Below are 23,462 nucleotides of genomic sequence, written 5' to 3'. Positions count from 1 at the left end.
ACATGCATAGCCTTCTCTTTCCTCAGAATATTTCATTCTTGATAATTAATTGAAGTCATACTGTTTAGCAATCTGTTTTTTTTTTTCCTAATAATGGTATATTGTGAACACTTTAATTCCTCGCAGCAAGTCTTCCGTGTTTTCAAAGGCCAACAGATCTAAGTGTGCTCTGATTCCACTTACACAAGATACCAAGGTTGTGTGTTTAGGATGATGGATATTGAAGTTATTTGCAGTCCTTTATCAGTGTCAATAAAGCTGCAGTTAACATCCTTGGGGCCAAATTATTTTTAAATCCTAATTGGTCTTTAACCCCAATTCCTAGTGTCTGCACTCACGTAGCTTTACTGAACTTGAGTCTTAGGGACCTAAATCACAGGTTCCTCGTGCCTGCAGCCCAGAGGGGCCAGCCCAGAAGGAAGTGCCCAGCCAGCTCTCGGCCTCGGACTCAGAGAGAGATGGACCTTCTCTTTGCTGGGGTTTGACAGCAGAACCCGCTCCTGCAAACCCAGGAGCGGGTGAGGGGCCAAACCACCACAGGCCAGGGTCTCCCCGCCTGTTCCTGCTTGTACACTGAGGAAGCCACCCACAGGAATGAACCCTGGCTCTCCCCAGGTTTCCTTGGCATCCCAACTGACGTTTGCCCTGCTTCAAGGCCAAGCAGCATTAACACAGTTAGCTCTAGACCGTTCATTCAGATTCAAAAATTAGAATACCCAAGCTTCTGTTATCTCTTTACAGTTTTAGGGGAAAGTCTTTACCTGCCCGCCCCCCCCCCCATCGGAGTTCTTTTTTTTCATCGTCACCATCAGTAATATTTACACTTTTTTTACTAAGCAGTTGACATGCATTGTCACACTGAACCCTCAAAACCATTCCAAGAGAACTTACTGACCCCATTTGATGGAGGTGAAAACTGAGGTGCAACATAAGGAATTTAATCCATGCATGCAGGTAGCGTGACAGCAACCAGGACCCAAACCAAATCGGCTTTGGTGATAAAATCTACAGTTCTGATGAAGCAGCAGCCCACAAGGATGAGCTGGGGGTGGGCGGCGACATACCCAGCCTTGCATATGGCCTCGGTACATCACACTGCCAATCACCAGGGAGCCAGGCAGAAGGATGGTGGCTTCACCTTCCCCAACCACACCATCGTATGTACCAGACAGAGCATGCTTTCATTGGCTGAAACAGATACCCACGTGCTATGAACTTGACTTCAATTAGTCTGGCCCATGAGAGAATCAGTGTTGAAAGGGATCTCAGAGGAAATCAGCCAGTCTGAGTCCCTCTTCGCATAGATGAAGAAACTGAGGCTCGAGGATGCCAGATCATAAAGTCAGCAAGGGCAGAGCCACGTCTCCAGCCTCCCAGTTCAGGGGTCCAAGAGATAACTCACAGCAGCCCGTTTAACACAAAACGTGTCAGAAAGTCCATTAAAGACCCCAAGGAAAATATCTAGTTTAAGAAAAAACCTATTTAGACTGAAAATAAAACTGAGTGTCTAGGGGAGTTCCCTTCGTGGTTAATGAATCCGACTAGGAACCATGAGGTTGCGGGTTCCATCCCTGGCCTTGCTCAGTGGGTTAAGGATCCGGCGTTGCCATGAGCTGTGGTGTAGGTTGCAGACGTGGCTCGGGTCCCGTGTTGCTGTGGCTCTGGCGTAGGCCGGTGGCTACAGCTCCGATTCGACCCCTAGCCTGGGAACCTCCATATGCCACAGGAGTGGCCCTGGAAAAGGCAAAAAAAACAAAACAAAACTGAGTGTCTAATCTACAAGACACTCAGATCAAGGACTCACTCCAATATCGGTGGTATATTTGACCAAAATAAAACAAAACAAAAAAGCCAAGAGATATAATATCCACAACAAAAGCTGATGAGGTGATGACAATGGTTTCCATCCAAGCTTGTTTTGTAAACTGACATCAAGGATTATTACAACCATAATCACAGAAGCCCGGGATACACCCAGCATTATCCTGGTAGACACAAAAGAGGAAGACACACACGCACACACACACACACAGATGGTTCTCACCCTTGACTAGTGGTGTTATAATGACTCCAATTTTCCCAAACTGGAAACTCAACAGATCCTTCTGGGCTCTGACAGCCAAACTGTACTAGGCATTGGCAGTTTTCTTTATAACTTAACTTTGTTCTTATTTTCATTCATTTGAATACTATGATTCTAGGCTACTCTCTTTGGGGGAGGGGGCCACAGCCTTGGCACGCAGAAGTTCCAGGACAAAGGATCGACCCTGGGCCACAGCAGAGACCCAAGCCACTGTAGTGACAACACTGGATCTTTAACCAGCTGCACCACCAGGGAACTGTCCATTCTATTTAGGTATTGAGGAAACATCACTGAATTAAAGTTCTTTGGAACTTTTGTTCTAGAGACGGGAGATGGCAATCAACAGCTAAAACCACATCGAATGCGTCAGAGGGGAAAATGAAGTGGGGCAGGGGACCGACGGCCCCCAGGGTGGTCAGAGAAGACCTCACTCACTTCGGAGGGGGAGGGCGCCCTTGGGCACCTGCGGGGAGAGCGTTCCAAGAGGGACAAAGGCTCCAGGGCCACACAAGATGTGCCCAGCGAGTTCAAGGAACAGGAAGGGGGCCAGCAGGGCTGGGGCAGAGTAAGGGATGCGGAGAAGAAGAGAAACTACGGCCTTGACTTTGGCTTTTACACCAAGTGGAACAAGAGGCACTGGAGGGTCTCGGCAGAGGGCTGATATGAGCCGACTTATATTTTTTAAAGGAACCTTCTATTTTATTTTATTTTATTTTATTTTTGTCTTTTGGTCTTTTAGGGCCACACCTGTGGCATATGGAGAGTCCCAGGAGAGGGGTCCAATAGGAACTACAGCCGCAGGCCGACACCACAGCCACAGCAACGCGGGATCCAAGCCATGTTTGCGACCCACACCATAGTTCACCGCAACACCGGATCCTTAACCCACTCAGCGAGGCCAGGGATCAAACCCAGGTCCTCATGGATGCTAGTCAGGTTCGATAACCGCTGAGCCGCGATGGGAATTTCCAAAGGAAACCTTTAAAATTAACTCTTTCCCTGAACCTCTCAGCAAGAGGTTAATTACGGTGAGACCCACCCACACACGGCCCAAGGGCCCACACACCTTGAATTCCTTATGTTGAACCTCAGTCTTCTTCTCCGTCAAATGAGGTCAGTAATTGCTCTTGGAATGGTTTTGAGGGTTCAAAGTGACCCTGCATGTAACCTGCTCAGTAAAAACTGTGAATGTTCCTGACGGTGATGATGAAAAAGGCAGAGAGGCCCCCATTCTCCGGACTCCTCTCCAGGAACACCCCCCCACGCCCCCACCCCACTGCCTGCATGGCCAGTGTCCTTCAGAGAATGTCGCCTCCCTGAGGCTCCCCAGGAGCCCAGCCCACCCCTAAGGCCAGCAGTTACCCCCACACATCAGGCCAGCGGCTGTGTGATACGGCTGCCCCTCCAGCAGCCAGTGGCCCTCCCACCCTGACTGGTAGGGGTCTTACGGCACCTGTGCCCGCAGAGGCCTTGGGGACTAGGGTTGCCACATCCTCTCTCCTGTGCTTGCCGCTCGCATCCCACTGCAGCCCCTCCTCCTAAGCAGAACCCCCCCACCCCGGGTACCCGGCAGGAGAAGCCGCAACAGAAGTCTGGGGTGACCCCCTCTGAAGGGAAGCCTGAGGACAGGGTGATCGTTTGTGAGGGGGCGGAAGGGTCTGAGCAGCGAAAGCTGGGTGAGGGCCAGCGTGGCTCAGAGTGGCCATCTCTGTCACCTGCACTCAGAGAGACACCCTCTGACCTTGCCACACGTGCCTCGGGATGAGGAGAGGACAGAGCAGCGAGAGGTGGCTGAGGAGAGGTGGCCTCAGCTTTGGTGCCGCAGCTGGAGAGAAAACAGCCATCCTCCCCTCGCTGACACCGGCCCTGGGGAACTCAGGCCAGGGTGAGGGGGGGGGCGTCTGCTGTCCAGGAAAGAGGAGGGGACATCTGCCGAGCGCCTGCGGGGCCCGGTGTCTTAGGGCCTTGAGCTCATCCTCATCATCCGAGCAACTGACTCCATGATATTCTCGTCTCCCATGTGAGGAGATGGTTCCCTGAAGGTGAGGGGACCCGTCCAGGGTCAGAGTGACAACAGAGGCGGAACTGGGGTCTGCCTCTCCCAGGATTCTGCCACCCCACATGCCCCGATCTTCCTGGGAGAGAACCCCCACCCGTGCTGCCAACAGAGCCCTGGGACAGGGCGGAGGAAAGCAGGGAGGTTGGCAGCCCTCAGTCTGGACCCTGAAGCCAGAGATGGGGTAAGAATCCAAACCCCCGGCTGGGGAGTCTCCCTAGAAGCCCAGCGCTACTTACTCTGACGCATGACAGTAACATAAGAGCAAACAACCACGACAACTGCCTTTATCAAGTGCCTCCTGTGGGCAAAGCTCTGTTCCACAAGCTTTACACGCGTACTCATTTAATCCTCGCAGCAGCCCTCACAGCATCTCCTGATCGTCCCCCCTGTACGGATGGGGAAGCAGACACCCAGAAAAGTAAAGCAAGTTGCCCAAGGTTAGAAACAGTCCACGGCGCGGGCAGGATTCAAACCCAGGCTGTCTGACCCCAGAGGCCACAGTCCCCACTCCTGTGCTGGATGGCCTTGTCCACTGATCACATTATTGCTCCAAGAAGGTCGTGAGGTTCATTTTGCACTGATCACAGTACCCCTCATTAATTCCTCAGCACTCGCTATGTGCCCAGCCCTGGACAAGGCCCTGAAGCTTCTGGATAAAGAGGTCACACACAGTCTTTGTCCTTAAAGAGACAGGAAATCCTTCCTGGGAAGCCAAAGATAGCTAGTCCCCCACCTTGGAGAACAAGAGGTGGCCCCGAGGATGTGGCAATGGGAGGGTGCGGCTTTCTGGAAGGGATGGGTGGGGAGGGGAAGGCAGAGGGGTGTCCTGGTGACACTTTTCACTGCCAGATTGGCACCTCTCCACGGTTGACTGTGCTGTGACACAGAAAACGTCAAGGCATAGGCTCTGTAACCAGCCAGACTCTGATGAGAATCTCAGGTCTGCCCCCAGGGGTGTGACGTCAGGGGCCTAACCCACTCTCTGGGCCTCCGTTCCCTCCCTCGCCCTGGAAGGGCTGGCGGGCTCAGCCTGCTCGGCGCTCACCAAGAACCCAGACCACAGAGCAGGTCCGCCTGCATCATAAATGAGCTTTTCCCCACCACCACCACCACCACCGACCCGAGGGCCGTTCTCAGAGTGCGGGCAGCAAGGCCGTCAGGGCTTGGCACCACGTGCACTCGGGTCTCTCTGAGTCCACCACCGGCTCCCTGGGCAGCATCACGAGCTATGCGTGTTTGGCACCCAGGAGATAAAGGCCACGGCAGCGCTCCTCCCCCCTGGGATGGTCCCTCACCCAGAAGGACAGGGTGCTCCCTCGAAGGCTGGTTCTCCACTTGGGCGGTAAGTCTAGCAGACACGATACAGGCAGCCTTCTGGTGCCAGGCAGCTCTGCTCCCACAAGGGCTGCTGGCTAGAAATAGTTCTTCCCTTAGGAGTGGTGGTTCTGGAAACTACTTTTTTTTTTTCCCCCGCTTTTTAGGGCCGCACTCACAGCATATGGAAATTCCCACACTAGGGGTCAAATTGGAGCTACAGCTGCCGGCCTACACCACAGCGACAGCAACGCGGGATCCTTAACCCACTGAGCAAGGCCAGGGATCAAACCTGCATCCTCATGGATACTAGTTGGGTTCATTGCAGCTGAGCCACATGGGGAACTCTCTGGAAACGACTTCTTAGCCAACTCCAACACTGGCTCAGCAAAGGCCCTGGGGAAGAAGCTGCAGGACGAGTCTCATTTTCATTCCAGAAGGTGTGAGTTTTGCATTTCAGCACTCCCATAGCTTTGGATCTTTGAAGGAGGGAGCCACGCAATCAGACTGCGGCCTGGGGGACAGGGGTCTGGTCAGGCCCACCATTACATCTGAGCACCAGTGCAGGCACTCAAACATTCATTACTTTAATACACAAAGTCCCCTGTGAGGATTTCCTTAGTGGGTGGCAGGGTGCCCCAGCCAGGGCCCCACCTTCCACCCAGGCCGTCAGAAACAGGACTCACTCACAAGTGCATCTTCGGCAAGTCAGCAACAGGGCTTCTAATAGCGGGTGGGTGAGCACCAACCCTCAAACTCCCATTTTTAATAAGAAATGAGGGTTGAGTTTCAAAATCCCTTTGGGTTGTACTGGATAGAGGCTGGGCCAGCTGAAGAGCCCACAGGGAGCCCTTGTACCTTTTACCATCTTCTGTTCTCATCCCTCTTTCTCCCTCGCTCCTAAGACGCCAGGCTCAAGGTCACCTGAGCGCAGGTGGCCCCTGAGGGTGGCACCCAGTAGGTGTCTGGCTGGGGGCACCTCGTGGCCTCACTCACCCCAGCCCCCCAGGCTCACTCCCTTGACCTCTGCACTTGCTGAACCCCAGCTTCCAAAGCTTGTCCCCAAATACATCCCCAGGGAGTCCCTCTGGGGACCCTCCTGAGACCTTTACTCAAATATCACCTTTTCTGAAAAGCCATCCTGACCCCTCACTTAAAATTTTAACACTTCCGGGAGTTCTCGTTGTGGCTCAGCGGGTTAAGAAGCAGACTAGTAACCATGAGGATGCAGGTTCGATCCCTGGCCTCACTCGCTGGGTTAAAGATCCAGCATTTCCATCACCTGTGGCACAGGTTGCAGATGTGGCTCAGATCCCAAATTGCTGTGGCTGTGGCGTAGGCACCGTTCCTAGCCCAGGAACTTCCATATGGCACAGGTGTGGCCCTAAAAAGAAAAGAAAAAAAATTATACCACTCTCTTTGTGGGCCCTCTTCCTGCTTTCATTTTTTCCATAGCACACTCACAATTAACAAAGAATATATTTTCCTCTCACTTACTGTCTGAATGTCTCCTCCCAACACTAAAAACTAAGTTTCACAGAGCTGACATTTTTGTCCTTTTTGTTCAGTTACTCCCCCATTTTAGAAGGGTGCCCAGGAGTTGCTGTCATGGCCCAGGGGAAATGAATCTGACTAGGAACCATGAGGTTGCGGGTTTGATCCCTGGCCTTGCTCAATGGGTTAAGGATCTGGCATTGCCGTGAGCTGTGCTGTAGGTGGCAGAGGCAGCTTGGATCCTGCGTTGCTGTGGCTGTGGCCGTGGCCAGCAGCTGTAGCTCCAATTAGACCCCTAGCCTGGGAAACTCCATGTGCCACAGGTGTGGCCCTAAAAAGAAAAAGAAAAAAAAAAAAAAGAAGAAGAAGAATGCCCCGCACAGAATGAGTGTTAAGCTCGTATGCTAATGAAATATTTGTTGAAAAAAAGAGTAATAGAATACATAAAAAGACGTACTCTGTGCCAGGCATCGTGATTCACATGGCTCATCTCACTCACTATTAACAACAATTCTATTATAATCTCTGTTTTACAGATGAGGACACTGTTGCTCAGACAGGTTAAGCAATTTACCCAAAGACACACAGCTTAGCCAGGAAGGGAGTGGAGCTTGAACCCAGGCCACTAAGCACCAGAACCTTTTATCTACTACAGGGTGCTACTCACCCACCGGACCTTTCACCCAAATACAGAAGCAGCCCATAAACCAGCAGAACGTTCCAGAATAAGGCCAAGCACCCATCCTGTGATCAAAATGGGGAAGAAGAGGCAGGAGCTGCGAGCCCAGACAGTGGACCCCAGGCGGCTGCTTCTGCTGCACCTCCCCAGGGAGCAGCACGTCCGACTTTGGGAACACAAACATTCGGGCAGCCGCAGGGGGAGCGGGGCCAGTTTGCTGTGACAAGCGGGATTGGGGCTTTGACAAGATGGGTGCTAAGAAAACAAATCCCGCCAGACCAGGAAACTGCTTAAACCAAACAGGGCCGGAGAGGAAGTGTAGTTTAAGCTGTTAGATGCCCGAGACAAGGTCTGGTCATCTGAGGCCAACGAAGTCTTTTTCTGCGAAGAGTCAGCAGTCCTCCAGCTGAGGGGCCAAAGACGGGAGAGGGTACAAGATGGACCAGTGCCAAGAAGCCACTTTCCATTAGCCGCATGGCACGTCATGGCCCACATGGCTGTCTGCACACAGGTATGGCGAGTAACAACGTCTTTGGCTTTTGGTTTCTTTTTATCTTTCTCTCTCTTTTTTTAAAGAACTACTTCCTAAAACTCTCAAAATTGTCAAAGATGCAGCTGCAAAACTGGCCCAGCACTTTGCCTCAAATGTTCACCTCTTCTCATAAACCACCGGGCCAACCACAACAGAAAAAGTTTCCTGTCCCCTAAAAAGACAAGTTTCCATTCGCTGATGGATTCTTCCTTGCTCTGTTCAGTCCCCTCAGCCAGGGTGAGTCAGGGCCACCAAGGCAGACCCTCCCCAGGGACTTGTCTCCTTCTTTCTTCTAAGACTCACCACCAACGCTCGAAATACGACCATGCCCACAAGCTGGCCCCATCAGACTCCATGGTGGCCCAGCTCACAGCTCTGCTGCCTCTCTAACCAGAGCACTTCAAGACAGAAGCCAAGTTCTCTGAGATGGAATCGGAGGAGAGCCCTTGGTCTGAAGCCACCTCCCCCTGGCCCCCCAGGATGCTTGTCTCCCCATCTTCCTTCTCAACCAGGAGTGTCCACCTTCTCCTCTGCTTTGCCTCCTTTCTTCTACCAATGATCCCCTGCTAATCTGGACTCTGAGGCTCTGGCCATCTCCTGTCTGCAACTTTGAAGTTATCCTGTCCCAATGGTGTGGGAAAGGAGAGCTTTTCAGACCCTTTCCCATGTAGCATGATTTCTCCCCAAACCCTGAGCGTTACCAAAGCTTTTCTGACCTCGCTCTGCCCCAGACAAGACCCCAGGTCAAGCAGGTGTGGGAGGGGTATCATGAAATGATTGCAAACGTGAAATCAGACCATTCTAGACTTGAACCCCAGCTCCACAGATTACTTGTGACCTTGGGCCTCACTTCCTCATCCCCAATAAAGTGGGCTGATAAGGCTGTTCGTTATTGAGGAACCATATGAGAAATCTCCTGTAAAACTCTTGATAGGTCAAAATCGGGTCAGTCTATCTCAGGTTCACTGTCACTGAGGAAGGAGGGCATGGGGAGCCTGCGTTACTATATTTCTAGGATCCGGCCTTCCCTTCCCACCCAGCAACGAGTTCACACACAAGGAGCCCAAGGAGCAGGTGAGGTCTGGTCAAAGCTGGCTCCAACTCCATGGCATCACAGTCCCTTGTTGCTTATAAACCATCCAGTTGTCTCCACACAAAACAGCAGCCAATGTCTTCCACCAGGTCCATTTCCTGGAAGGGCCACAGGGTGACAGCTCCCTAGGTGTACACAGTCTGGGCTGTCCCGAAGTTGAGAACCTTGAAGCACTGCTCGGACCTCCTCTCCCCTCTCTCTGCCCCCACCCCACGAGGAGAAAATCATGACGCGCACAATGTCCCCAAGTCTTGATTTCCAAGGAGAGTCACACATCAGAATCCCACTCAGGGCAGGTCGGGGCAGGGCAGAGCAGCCTGGTAAACAGGGGGTTTCCACGTCCATTTCTCAGGCTTGTTTCCCATAAGCGGGGCCTAGACACTCAGAGCTGACATGGGCAGCCCCTGTCTGAGCTGGCAAGCTCGGGGCTCAGGGCCCCCGCCCTGGCAGGCCGAGATGCTGGGCCTGACACAGCCAACTGAGTTTCACTTACTACACTGAAGCCTGGCAGCACAGAGCCCGGCTTGGTTCAAATCAAGAAACATTTCCCGAGTGCCCACACACCTCAGGATGCAGAGATGAGTCAGCCCGGGGTGGCGGGAGGCACCGTGGGCCTCCATCCACGCCCCACCAGCACCTTCTCTGGGTTCACTCATCCACAAACTCCCCCGCTGAGGTGACTTTCTCATTCACCCTCATCTCCCACAACAATGCCTGGCACATGACTGGGGGGGCGGGGTGACAAGCACTTGTTGAATTAATGCATTAATTGTTTTTAAAAAAAAGGGTTTTAATTATAGTTCATTTACAATGTTGTGCCAATTTCTGCTGTACATAAAAGTTACCCCGTCATACGTATATACGTGCATTCTTTTTCTCGTGTTATCGTCCACCGCGTCCTGATCCCAAGAGACTGGATACAGTTCCCTGTGCTGTAACCGCAGGAAGTGCATTCACTCTTGGCCACGGCCCAGCTCAGGGTGGACCACAGCCCTCAGGGACCGCCACTTCCCACTGTGTTCCTGGCACCTTCTGGTCCTTGACCAGAACAGGTTCATGTCTGCCTCAGGGCGCTGGCATGTGCTAGTCTCTCTGCCTCGAATATTCTTCCCCCAGGTGTTCACAAGTCTACTGCTTTCTCATCCTTTAAGACTCAGATCAAGCATCACCTTCCCTGGGCAGGAAGCCTTCCTGAGCACCAGATCTAAGGCAGCAGCCTTCTCCCCAGCCCATCGCTCTACCCCAGCAGTGCTGCTTTTTTTCTCGAGCCCCTTTTCTCTATCTATTGACTCATCTTTCATCTTTTTCTTTCTCTGCCTGTCTTCTCCATTGTTCTCTTCTCAGTATGGAACACATTGCGGGCCAGGCACACAGTAGATGCTCAAGAAACAGTGAATGAATGGATGGCAGACGGAAAATAGCAAATTCAAGATGGGCTACAACTGACACACCTTAAATGCTTTACAATTTTAGTTGGTGATTATAACGGAAAGATTTAAAAAAAAAAGGGGGGGGAAGGAAGATGGGAAATGACTTAACATGGCGAAAAATAAAGGTTGGGTGGGAGAAGAAAGGTACAGAGACCAAAAAGGATTGCAAAGAAAAAAATGAGCGCTTCAAGCAGGAGTACCAATTTAAAAAGAACTGTCATTCAAAAAGTATAAAATGTGGAGTTCCCTGGTGACTCAGCAGGTTAAGGATCTGGCATTGTCACTGCTGTGGCTCTGGTTACAGCTGTGGCATAGGTTCTGTCCCTGGATGGATGCTGTGGGCACAGCCAAAAAAAAAAGTATAAGATGGAGGACGGTTTTGCAGCTCCCATCACACAAATGCATCAGCTCTTTGACCCAATAACTCCATTCCTGGGAATTATCCCAAGGAAATGAATTCAGAATAGGAACAACAACAAAAAAAGAGGTGCTTGTGCTAAGATGATTCCAGTCACGTTGTTTATAATAACAGAAAGCTGGAAACGACCAAAATGTCCCAAAACAGGGGAACTGTTTTGGCAAATGACAGCATACGCACTGGATGAAATATCACGCAGCAATTAAAATGGCCACAAGGCTCTGGCATAGGCTGGCAGCTGCAGCTCCGATTCGACCCCTAGCCTGGGAACCTCCATATGCCACAAGAGCGGCCCCAAAAAATGGCAAAAAGACCGAAAAAAAAAAAAAAAAAGGGCCACAAGGAAGAGAAGAGAGGCACATGGACACGTGTTTTAGAATAATGCTAAGTGGGGGGGGGGGTTCAAAAAACACTGAATCCCTTCTAAGTACCAGGCCCCAGCCAGCACACCTTCTGTATCTCAGCAACTCCTCCCAAGAGCCTCAAGTAAACCTATTCCTACCCCCTTTTAACGAACAAGAAAAACTGAGGTTCACAGAGCTAAGGAACTTGCCCCAGGTCACAGAGGTGGCAAGGAAGGGAGCCAGGAGGTGATGATGACGCCCCCACCCCCACAGCCTGGAGTCCTCCCTGCAGCCCTCAGTGTCCCACTAAGTGCCCCAGACTGTCCTTCCCGTAATGACATCATGACTGTGGGAGAGCTGAAGCAGCTGGCCCAAGGCGACAGGGCTCTGAGAAACATGTGAGAATACAGTCCAAAACCAAATAAAATGAAACAAAGAAAAACCAGCTCTGCTGGGAGCGAGCGACCACAGAGAAAAGAAATGAGAGCATGGTCAGCAGCACCAGGCTTCGGGCGGCCTGCGCAGAACCACGGGAAGAGCCACCAAGGGCCAGGAAGCCCCTCCGTGGGCCCCAGACTCCGTTTCTAGGCTGGACCCACTGAGCTGAGGGCTCGCCAGGAGCTGCCTGGAGACTGTGCTCGCCGCCTCTCCTCCCCAGGCACACACACAGTGGTGCTCGGTGAATGTTGGCTAAAATACACACATCACATGGTGTGCGGATAAAGCAACAAGGAACAGTAAAGAGGAGACTCTAGAATACAGAGGAGAGTGCCTGGGAGTTCCCGTGGAGGCGCAGCAGAAATGAACCCGATTCAACCAGGATCCATGAGGACGCGGGTTCGATCCCTGGCCCCGCTCGGTGGGTTAAGGATCCGGCATTGCCGTGAGCTGTGGTGTGGGTCACAGATGCAGCTCGGATCTGGCGTTGCTGTGGCTGTGGTGTAGGCCGGCAGCTGTAGCTCCAATATAACCCCTAGCCTGGGAACTTCCATGTGCCTCAGGTACAGCCCTAAAAAGACACACACAAAAAGAGAGTGCCTGGACATTGGGACTGTCTCAGTGTGACTCCACAAGTCAGTGGGAATAGGGAACAGCCGTGGCTGGGACTCTGCCGCCTGAGAACAGCTTTCGGTGTGGCAGGAGCTTCAGCTCAAGAGCAAGATGACCCTCCTATACTGTGCGAGCTCCAGAGACCCAAGGAAACTTGGAGGTAAATTTAAATGGTCGCTGCACGGGGAGAAGGTACAGGGATTCCTCCCAGCCTGCTGGGCTCTGGACGCTCCGCCGGGCGGCAGAGGGTTGTACTAGATCTTCCCGAGTCACTCTGCTTCCTAGATACCAACTGCCCAGCACCACCTCTATTCTCTAACCAGGCTTACTCGAGTGTAGACGCCATGGGTGACCCAAGACTGGCCGGAGCTGATGATTGCCAAAGCTGGGGGAATCCCTGCATGGGGGTTCATTATACCATTCTCTCAGCTTTTGTACATGTTTGAACATTTCCATAACAAAGGTTTTTTTTAAATGTGGGAGTTCCCTTCATGGCTCAGCAGTTAACAAACCCAACTAGGATCCATGAGGATGTGGGTTCGATGCCTGCCTCAGTCAGGGGATTAAGGATCCAGTATTGCCGTGAGCTGTGGTGTACGTCGCAGATGCAGCTTGGATCCTGAGTTGCTGTGGCTGTGGTCTAGGCTGGCAGTTGTAGCTCCAACTCGACTCCTGGCCTGGGAGCTTCCATGTGCCGAGGGTGCGGCCCTAAAAAGCCAAAAAAAAAGAAAGAAAGAAAAAAATGAAAATGAAAACTAAATTTTTTAAAAAATGTAAACTCAGACGCAGGCACTTTACCCAAGAATCACCAAGGGCCTGGCCCACGCTCTGGAGCTGCCCTCTGGAGCCAGACAATGGCCACGGGTCTTTAGAAAACTTAGTCTGTGTTAACAGATTTTCTAAGTGGAAGTGGAGCAAATGCAAGTCAGGCAGGGCCGGTCAGTATTAAGACTGTGGTTCAAGCCACAGCTTGGTCTCTCCTTGGCTGTAGGACTCTGGGCAAGTCACTTAACTGCTTTGCACCTCAGTTTCTTCATCTATAAAATGGGAAGAAAATAAAACCCTCCCCACAAGGCAGCTGCAAGGAGTAAATGCCACCAAAACCTCCTAAGAAGGGGGCCAGGCAGGGAGTAAGTGCTCAGTAAATGTCAGCTATTTCGACACAACCATTTTGTAACACAGATAGATATTCATTTTGAAAACCACACATCCATTTGACCAGTTACCTGGGGAAGATGAAAAGGGGTGGGCCCGGCCCTGTATTCTGAGCCCTCAGGCAGCGGTGTGGGAGCTGTGTGTCTGTCTACTGCACCCAGAGGTGGCCCTGGCCGGCCTGGGCCTCCACGGGCCAAGAGGCTAAGAGAGAGGGCCTCCCTTCAAACAGCCAGCACCAGAAACAGGAAGCTGCTTCCTTTCCTTTCCATTCTGAGCCAGCATTTCCTTTTTTGTTTTAAAAAGCATTCCTTGTCTGCAGCCCAGCCCTTCCCCTGCCCTCAGCAGCCCCAGACTCCAACACACCCACATCTGCCTTTCTCCTGGATTATTTTCTGCCCACCATCGGGGTCAGGAGGTTCCTGGCAGACCCTGCGGGCCAAGAGGAGACAGGACACTAGGACTCCAGACATACAGACCTTTCTGGGTATGTCTTCCTCAGCTTCTTGGGAGGATTAAGTGAAATGTGTCCCTAAGGGCTAGAGTGGTGCCCAGAACATGGTCTGTCTCTGTTCGTAAAGCACCTCCCTCGACAAGAGGCAACTCTGCACCATAGGTAAATGTATGGAGTCACCAGATCCTTGTCGACCCACTCGATTTTAACGGGAACCTCAAATGGATCCTCAATATCGCAAAATCACAGTAGCTGAAACTAAGCCTACATTTCTTGTCTCTTCCCCTGTTCATGGCTTAAAGAAATGTTTCCCCAACTATGGAAAAAGGATCCCCTGGAGAAATAAGTCTGGGGACCAGCCCCCCCCCCCACCGCCCCCGCCCGCTGCAGGACTTCTCAGAGCCTTTAAAACACTGGTCTTCATCTTTAGGAATCTCCAGGAGGGAGATGGCTGATGCGGCCCGTTCACAACTACTTGAAGCCCTCTTTCACGAGAGCATCTTGCAGAACAGTACTGGAAAGGCTGCATTAAGCCCTTTCATGGGTCCCAGGCTAAGAGGAGGGACCCTCAAGATCATGCCCCATGTATGAGAACACTGATGTCATTTTTTTTTAATTTTTAAAATTTTTTTATTTTATGGCCACACCCCTGGCATATGGAAGATCCTGGGCCAGACATCAAAATTATGCCTACAGCAACCTACATCACAGCTGCAGCAACGCTAGATCCCTAATCCACTGCACTGGACCAGGGATCGAACCTGTGCCTCTGCAGAGACAATGCAGATCCGTAACCTGCTGTACAATAGGAATTCCCCAGGTCACTTTTTAAATATGATCCATAACTTCTTTTTTCTGGCCGCCAAAGCTCTTTGTGCACCATGTGTGAAGTTGGTTTTGCTATCCATACCAAAACCCAACCCAATCCAAAGTGAACTGGCTAAATTGGAACTCAATAGCTCCAGGTGCCCTATTAAAGAAAAGCCCCACCACTCTACAAGCAGCTTATCTCATCAGCTTTGCAAAAGGCAACACCTTCATGATGAACATGTTGCAGATTCGGTTCTACGGTTCACACTGTATGAAAAGCTATTTTTCTTAAACCATGGCTGGCCTATTCCACATAATGCATTACACATTTTCTCCCCGGTCCCGTTTTAAATTTTAAACACAACTGTTAGTTCGTTCCTGCAATTATTCTGAAGGTAGAAAAATGAAAGGGGGAGAAGAATGGCAAGCAAACAGGATGACTTCAGCGCTATTATTTTCAAAGGCAATCCGCCCAGTTAAAGCATACTGTCACCCACCAAGGGCAGGAAGACAGAGAAATACCGAGATATAGAAATATATAGGTTTTATATGTGGCGATAGTTTGAAAATAGGACATTTTCAATGCAGATGGGAAACACTCATGCCTGGGAATAAATGACAAAGCATTTTTGATCCTAACATCCATCCCCATAGTAGGCTTCTGCGTCTCCTCCTGGAATCTTGAACAGGGGCGAAAGCCATATGGCCACAAAGACACTGGATTAAAAGGTCCTATCTTCTGGAAGCAGGATGTTAAATACCGTACAAAGTATCGCGGTATAGACTACAAAATATGCCCCAATTTAAGTCAAATACCAGATCCTATAGCAGTAAAGGTTCCTCCACCCAGTCCCAGGGGATCTTTCAGTGGAAGGATGAGAAGCCCTTGAAAACACAGTCAGATCGGGTTCAAAGAGTCAGACAGGCCATCTGGGCTGAGCCAGCCCACTGGGCAGACAGGCTTTCAAAAGAGGCCCCACTCACTGGACACTCCAGACTGCTCCCCAAGAATCTCTCCAGTCCCCAGGTTTCCTAAGACACCGAGATGGGGGCTAGGAAAGCAAACCCAACTTGCTTCCTCTTGCAGGAAACTCCCTGAGGCTGAGGACCAGCACCCGCCCCCGACCCCTGCCCCCAACACAGAAGGGTGGGATGGCAGGCTGCCCTTGGCCATCGGTCAAGGTGGTCTGAGGTCTGGGGTCTGACTCCCCATTCAGTGGTCCTGTATAACCACCCATCACCTCTCCACTCTTTGTTCAGGTTAATAATCTAATAGGTATTCAGGGCAAGGCCCTTCCCTTCGGGCCCTGAACTTCTTCACCTGCACCATCTGGCTGGACCAGATGGAAATTCCAAGATCCTTTGTAGCCCTCTTACCTTAAGAATCCACACCTCCATTTGATCAATCCCAAAGCCAAGGCACCCCAAATGGGGTTCTGATCAATATTTGTGGTTGGTGATGAAACTGAGGTTATAGTTCAGTGAGGTGCCTTTCATGAGCCTCAGGTGATAAAAAAACTCACCCCTGGCCATGCACTGCCCAGAGGCGCCCTGTCCCTAGACACAGAGACCTGACATCCAGCCACACTCTGCTGCCTGGGAGCAAGGAAAGATCTTTCTCTAAATGGCCAACCCAGGGGCCCCCCTTGCTACAGGCACCCACAAAACTCGAACCCACAATCCTTGACACATAACCCAGAACTTCAGCCATGGGGGCCACATCCTGTCTCCAGTTCACACTCCTTGACCTCAGGATGGGTCAACCACGAGTTTGACTATGGCAAAGGGGTAAACACATGAAGGCTACCATTCAGTAAATCCTGGCACTCTTGCTGGTGGACAGGTGGGGGTAGGGGGGCGGGTGGGGGGAGGGGACAGGGGGAACATGCCAGGCCCTAAAGATTTCAAAGAATAGGGTTAAATGTGTACAAACACTCTGACCCAGCGAATTCCACCTCTAGGAATACACTCATGCACTCGCCGCAACAAGGTTTCTATTAGCAAGGTGTGGAAAGAGCCTGAATGGCCGCAAGTGGGGGACGGGTGTGATGAGTTTATGACACGACCACAAGATGCAGCCACTACTAGGCATTGTGCACACCTGTGTGCCCTGGTGCGGACAGAGAACATTTACACGGCTTCGCACATGTGAGCAGCAGGAATACATCCCTGTACGTTTGTACGCAAATGCAGGGGAGCCAAACAGAAGAAGAATATACAGCCAAACGTGAACAAGAATTAACTCTGAGAGGTGGCATCATGGCTGCGTTATCCTGATAGTCATCCGTGTTTTCTTTGGAATAATGAGCCTTTATCATGATGTGGATTTTAAAATATTTTAATACAACTGGAAAGCTAACGAGTGCAGTGCTCACCAGAGGAATGATGCCGAGAGAAGAGGGGCAGGTATCTATTAAAACAATTATGAGTAAGAGGATCTCTAGGCAGCTTCTCATTTCTCAGAATGAGAGCAGCACGGAGCGATTGCATCACACTTTGCTGACAGAGACCTGTCTTTGAGGATGTGCCGGGCAGCACTTTAGGGAAGCGGCCCCCAGCCCGAGCACTGGGGCCGCACAGTCTGGGGTGGCTGCCAAAAGGCCCTGGCATCTGGAATTGAGCCACCAGGCGCCCCTGGGCTGGCCCTTTTTGTTCCTGGCCACTTCCTTGGGCTCAGCTGTCATGACCCTGAGCAGAATACCACCCTGCCCCCGGTGTCTAGAGGCGGTTGTGAGGTTCAGAACATGAGCTCTGAAGACCAGTTAACCCAGGTTCTACCGCCGAGTAACTCACTCTCTGAATCTCTCTGAGCTGCCATGTCCTCATCTGCAGAATGGGGACAAAACCTCACGGGTCCTTGTGAGCATGAAATGGGGCAACACGTGCCAAGAGCCTCAGAACAGGTGACCGAGAAGGTTTCTCGTTCCAGCTCTGCCCTCGCTCCACTGGAAGGTCCTCCCATAACCCCACAGGCCCCTCTATGCAGCTTTCCCTTTGAACTGAATGCAGGAAAAGATCCCAATCAGTCTACTCTGAAAAGATGTCCTTTTCAAAAGCACAGAGAGACTTGGCCACAGGCACTCTTACTGCCCCCACCGCTGCGCACACAGCCACCAACGACCAGGGCCTTTGCAGCCCCTCTCCAGGCCACAGCCACCGGGCAGGTCCAGGATCCTGGGGTGGGGAATGCAGCGTTCCCAGCTTGCCAGCCGACCTGGCGGGGAAGGAGGCCCTCCCAGTGGTGTCCCCAGGCAGAGGCTCACCTGGGCTGCAGATCTGATAAGGCCTCCCTTCCAACACCCCCCAGGCCTCCCCAGCCTTGGGACCTGCAGAGCCCTCTCCAGACTGCCTCCGAGGAACGCTGGTGGCAAGTTTCACCAGGGGAAAAAAATTGCCAAGCTGAAAGCAGACACCAAAGGGGACAGTGCCCCAGCTCTGCCTCCCTCCGGGGGTGGCTAGAGTGAAAGCCTCCCGCAGGAGGTTAGAACCATGGGGCAGGGCAGAAGCAGAGAAACGCCACACTCTGAGGCGGGGGCTGGGCGGGGAAAGGAAACCGGACTTCGCTCTCAGCTCTGCCAAGGGCATGCGACTCAGGACAAGTCACTACCAAGACGCTGGGACTATTTCCCATAAAAGCACGAGTCGGACCGGCCAACCAGCACATTCTCAATTCCGAGGCACTCTTAGCAAGTCATTGTTCTGAAGTTGCTACTGTTTGCTGGCCTGGCTCCTCCATTAGACCCAACGTGTCCCCACACACTGGGAAGGCATCCCACCTACCTCAGCATCCTTGCCAGGGTGGTGGCAGCGAGCAGCTCAGCAGGCAAATCAGTAATAACTGCAGGTTTGTTGAGTGAATATATGTCCGTGCACACCCCCAAGGACCTGCTCTGTGAGGACAAATGGCACCCCCTCCTCTCCCAGCAGCTCTACCGTCCACCACTCTGGGAAGCAGGGGGGCGGGGGGGGGGCGCTGCAGTGAGAGCTCAGGTCCTCCACACCGCAAGGGTCGGACCTCTGCCACAGAGGAGCTGAGTGAAGGTCAAGGCCCTTTGAGGACCCCTTTCTCTAGATCAGCTTGCTTAGCAGAAACTTGTCTCTATAAGAGCACCAGATGGGGACACTTGGTGTGTGGCAAGGCCTGTCTCTAGAAAGTACTAGACGGCTGGCAGGAAAAGGCAAAGTTACAATGTCCAGAAAACATGACTCCGTGAGGCACCACTGTCTCCCTGCCTGGCACAGATCTGGCCCAAAGAGGACACGTGAACGAAGGAAAGAACCCACGTGGAGCTCCAGGCCCAGCCGCGAGGCAGCCAGGTGTCCCTGTGTGAGCACATCTGGGGAAGGAGAACATTCCATCTCGCCTCTGTGGAGTTGTCAGACCCCAAGGAGGGTCTGATGGAGAGAAGGCACCAGGTTCTGCTGGAATGAAGTTGCCTCCCAACTTCTGTTTACAGATTCAGACTCTGGGTTCAGATTTTATCTCCTTCCCCTTCTCATCTCGAGAGGAAAAAATATGCGTGTGATGAAGGCTGGTGGATTTCCAGGAAATCTGCAGAGACGGAGGCGGGTCCAGCACACCGACTGGCAGGTAGGAGGCAGATATTAAACCTTGGCTTCTTCCACTCTTTTGGATCCAGACTGGACCACCACTCCCTGGAGGAAGGCAGGGCCCCAGACGTGCTGACCCTCCACCCCCGATGATCCAGTCTACGATCTGAAGCACCAGCTGTCGGGCCCAGGGTCAGGGACTTCCCGGGGCACCTCATTGAGTGCATATGTAGTGGGAGCCAGAGTGGGCTGGGGTTCCTCCGATTCTGGGAGAAGTCTGGCGTGGTTGCGTAAGCCAAACCCTCTGGTCAGCCCCTTCTTCAAAAGCCAAGAATCCAATGTTGCAAGCCCTGTCTCTGGGGGCCCTGGCCTGGTATGTGAGGAGAGCCTGCAGAACAGGAAAGAAAGCCAGAGTGGACATCCCACTGCCCCACCTGACCTCACCACAGGCTGCCGGGACTGTTTCCTGGCTTGTGTCACCAGCTCTAGGAAACAAGAGCCGGCTGTCAAAGAACCTTCCCCTACATGTGGCCTGGGGTGTGAATGCCTCCACTGGACTCTCACTGGGAAAGTTCATGGGCTGACTCCCTTGGTAGAAAGCCTGCGGACTTAGAGACTCACAACAAAGTCACCGGTTTAAGTAGCCTTGTGCCCATTTTACAGATGAGGAAGCCTGAGATTCAGACGTCATGGGACTGGCCCAAGGTCATACAGACAGTATTGGGACCCGAATTCAAAGTCACTGGCCACCGTGCCCCTGTCGTCAGCATGCTTGGAGTAATAACCATCCCCCCATTCTATCAGTTTGGTAAATCTGGATTTTAGAACCGCTCTTAGGGATATTCTTACACAGGGGTGTTAGAACAAACATTTATTTCAACCCCATTGAGGCCCCTTCCCTAGACCGCAGAATTGAGGGCCATAAGAGCCTGCAGAGACCACTCTAAGCTCCCTATTCAGGAAGGGAGGCTGAGGCCTAGGGAACTGGATCTTGGCATCTAAAGTCCCATCCCCCAAACAGCCCAGGTCCCACCTTTTCAGGGAGTAAGGTGGACCCAAATCCACATGATAGTGGAGAGGACACGGAGCTGGGTACTGGGTCTGGTTCCCACTGCGAACCCCTTTGGGCCTTTGGATGGGCTTCTGGTGGCCAGAGCTGATCATCCAATACACACCCAGGAAGGAGGCCACTGAATAAACCAACCCAGAAACTCAAGTACAGGGACACCCTGGGGTGTCCTAATGCCAACCCTTGGTCCAAATGAGTGACCCTGGAAGTGAGGGCACCAAGAAGGCAGGGCACCGCTTCCAGAGAAAAAGCAGCACATGATTCTCCCAGGCCCAGTCTCCCAAGCAGGAGCACTTGGGAGCGACGTGGGGACATTCAGAGAGGCTAACAGAGAACGTTTTCTCATCCCAACAACGTAGCGGCCCAACCAGCCCTGTGTTGCTGGACAACGACCCCTCCTCCCAGAACGAAGCCACACAGGCCCCCTATTGTGTTGGTTTAAAAACTGAACTTTGCTGGGCAAACACTCTCAGCTGTGTTCAAGAAACCAGTTTCTCTCACCAGTTGGAAAACAGCAGCGTGCATGCAGAAGGGACAGTCGTGGGGGGGAAGGGGTGGGGTGGGGTGGGGTGGGGTTGTTGGTTGGTTTGTTTTTAAGTAAAAGCCCTGGTCAGTACTGCTATAGCAACTACAACAAAAATAATAGCTAGCACTGATGAGATGCTTCCAATGTCTCTGGTTTCGTAGCTTTCAAGAAAATAAAACTAAAGGAAAACAGTCACCCCCGACCGTTTGGGATCAAACAGGGATTCTCGCCTGTGGTGTGCACAGAGGGCCGGGTCTCATAATTGCCACAAATCACCAGCTGGCCTGGTCACCGCTGGCAGAGACAATGGTGGTGGTGGTGCGGGGCGTTAGGATGAAAAGTTAAGGTTCTAATAACACAAAATATCTCCAGATCTGCAGAAGGTCAGATGTGACAACACAAGGTGGAAAGAGGCCTCTTTTTCAAAGTAGAATAGCAGCAATTAAGGGGTGCCTGGAATTTCACAGCCTCCCCAGCCGCTGGACAAAAGCAAGCTGGGAAGGTACTAGTTTCCCTCTACTGGGTATGGGGGAGGGGGACTCCCCCTTCTGGGACCCCCAACAACCCTTTTGGTTGATTCTTCCAAATCCTTTAAATACTGCACTTCCCAGCTATAATTTGAGAGGGTAAGGGCCGCATGTCCTATTTCTTCTTTACAATGGAGGCTGCCTCCACCAGAACCCCTTAAATATTGTCATCGGCGCACGGAAAGCTTTGGTCCCCAACATAATAGGTCCTAAGCCAAAGCCCCCCAATCCCGGGGGGGTGGGGGGGTGGGGGTGCGGGGCAGGGGGAGGTTGGTGGGTAATTACATTGGGAGCAGTGAAACGCTGGGGCAGTGCGAAAGAGAAGCACTCAATGCCCCAGAGGCAAAAATGCAGTTTCAGCAAACACTTTGATAAGAGACGGACGAGAACCTGAAGGAAAGGAAAGGAAGGGACAAGACAGCGTCTGGGGCGTGAGGGCAAGGCAGAGAACGACCGGCCTACGCTCACACTTCAGAGGGACCTCGACCCGCCCCATCACCCCGGCCCACAGCGGCTGGGCTCAGTCACCCAGGGAAAAGTCCAGCATGTGACTCAGTGGGAGAAGGAGTCCTGCGGCCAGGCGAGGTGGAAATGGGGTGGGGGCGGCAGGGGATGTCCGCGCGCAGCCCATCCCGCCCATGGGCTCCTCGAGCCTCCACCTCAGGTCCCACTACGCCCCTCCCCCCAAATTCCGCTCAAGGTGAGGGACTGGTCCTGGGTCCTGCACCCGCCGCAGGAGCAAGTGGAGGAGGGAGAGGAAGCCGCAAAGGAGGTGACCGGGCTCAAGGATGCAACTGGGAAAGCAGTGAACTGGAGCGGCGAGGGAGGTGCTGGGGTGCGTCCAGGGCCGCCGACCCCTGCCTCCTCAGACCCAGCGCGGGCCCCCGATTCTGTGGCGCCGCGGTTCCTCACCTCCAGGGTCCGGATCTCCTGCTGGGTGAGGTCGTTGGACACGGCGCACTTGGTGCGGAGCCCGCGCAGGCTGCCGATGGAGATGTCGATGAGCTTCTGGAGCTGCCCGCACTGCTGCAGCGCCCGGCTGGCCGCGGCCCCGGCGCCCCCATCCGCGGCCGCCGCGGCTCTGCCGCCGCCGCCCTCCTTCTTCTCCCCCATAGCCGCCGCGCGCAGCGCCGCTCTATCCATGCCTCGGCATCGGGGACGCGGAGTGGCCGAGGCGGGGAGCCCGGGGGGCGCGGGCGCCTCGGTAGGTAATCCGCGAACCGGGAGGGCTGGACGAAGAGCGCCCCTCGCCGCTGCGAGAGCTGGTGTGAGAGGACCGCCGGCCGCCGAGCCTACCGCTCTCGCCCGCCCAGCCGCGGCGGCAAAGCGAAAGCCGCGGCGACCCGACGGCAGCCGCTCCCGGAGCCTTTAAGTGGCAGCGGGGGCCGGGTCAGAGCAGCTGGGCATGCTGGGACTTGTAGTCCGCCCCGCGCACCTGCCGCCGCCTGCGCCCTCGGGCCCCCGCCGGCGACCGCGCCCCGCGGTCCCGGCTCTCCCCTCGGTGACAGGAGTAGGCTCTGCGGGAGCGCCCAGCTTCTGCGCCCCGGGAGTGGCTTCTCCACGCCAGCTCCTCCCTCGGCTCCCGGAGCCAGGGGAGCTTCGTCTCCCCGCCCACCTCCGCCTTCTCCCCATCCCCCCTCCTGTCCGAGTCTTCCCGCGACCCCTCCGTGGAGGGGCGGGTAGGGGCCGGTGGCCCCTTGGAGGAGGTTGGGGTGCGCATCCTTCAATTTCTCGACCGCAGCTGAATCCTCCAGGGCAGGGACAGTGGAGGTTCCAGAATTTGTGGGTTTAGGGGCCGCCATCTAGTGGGAAGGGGCCTAAAGTACTTGCCCTTTGGTTAGTTCGCAAAGCCCTGGACTCCTTACTGTTCACGCCAG

The 23,462-nt window shown here is 53.2% G+C and overlaps 1 protein-coding gene across 6 annotated transcripts in view; it reads right to left on the bottom strand.

Annotated features, from left to right (window-relative positions):
- The window catches only part of KSR1 (kinase suppressor of ras 1), a 150,473-nt gene extending 127,530 nt beyond the window's left edge, over positions 1–22,943 (bottom strand). For 3 of the 6 annotated variants that reach the window (XM_047758167.1, XM_047758171.1, XM_047758172.1), the window contains exon 1: positions 22,498–22,943. In XM_047758167.1, coding sequence (XP_047614123.1) covers positions 22,498–22,728 — 231 coding nt within the window. In that variant the 5' untranslated portion in view covers positions 22,729–22,943. The remainder of the gene's footprint in view (positions 1–22,497) is intronic. The other 3 variants (XM_047758169.1, XM_047758168.1, XM_047758170.1) reach the window with 1 other exon arrangement.
- Between the last annotated feature and the right edge of the window lie 519 nt (positions 22,944–23,462).

The sequence above is a fragment of the Phacochoerus africanus genome, chromosome 14 (genome assembly GCF_016906955.1).
Source record: "Phacochoerus africanus isolate WHEZ1 chromosome 14, ROS_Pafr_v1, whole genome shotgun sequence".
Taxonomy (NCBI): domain Eukaryota; kingdom Metazoa; phylum Chordata; class Mammalia; order Artiodactyla; family Suidae; genus Phacochoerus; species Phacochoerus africanus.
The sequence above is the reverse complement of the archived record's forward strand: the minus strand, read 5'-3'. Positions and strand labels throughout refer to the sequence as shown.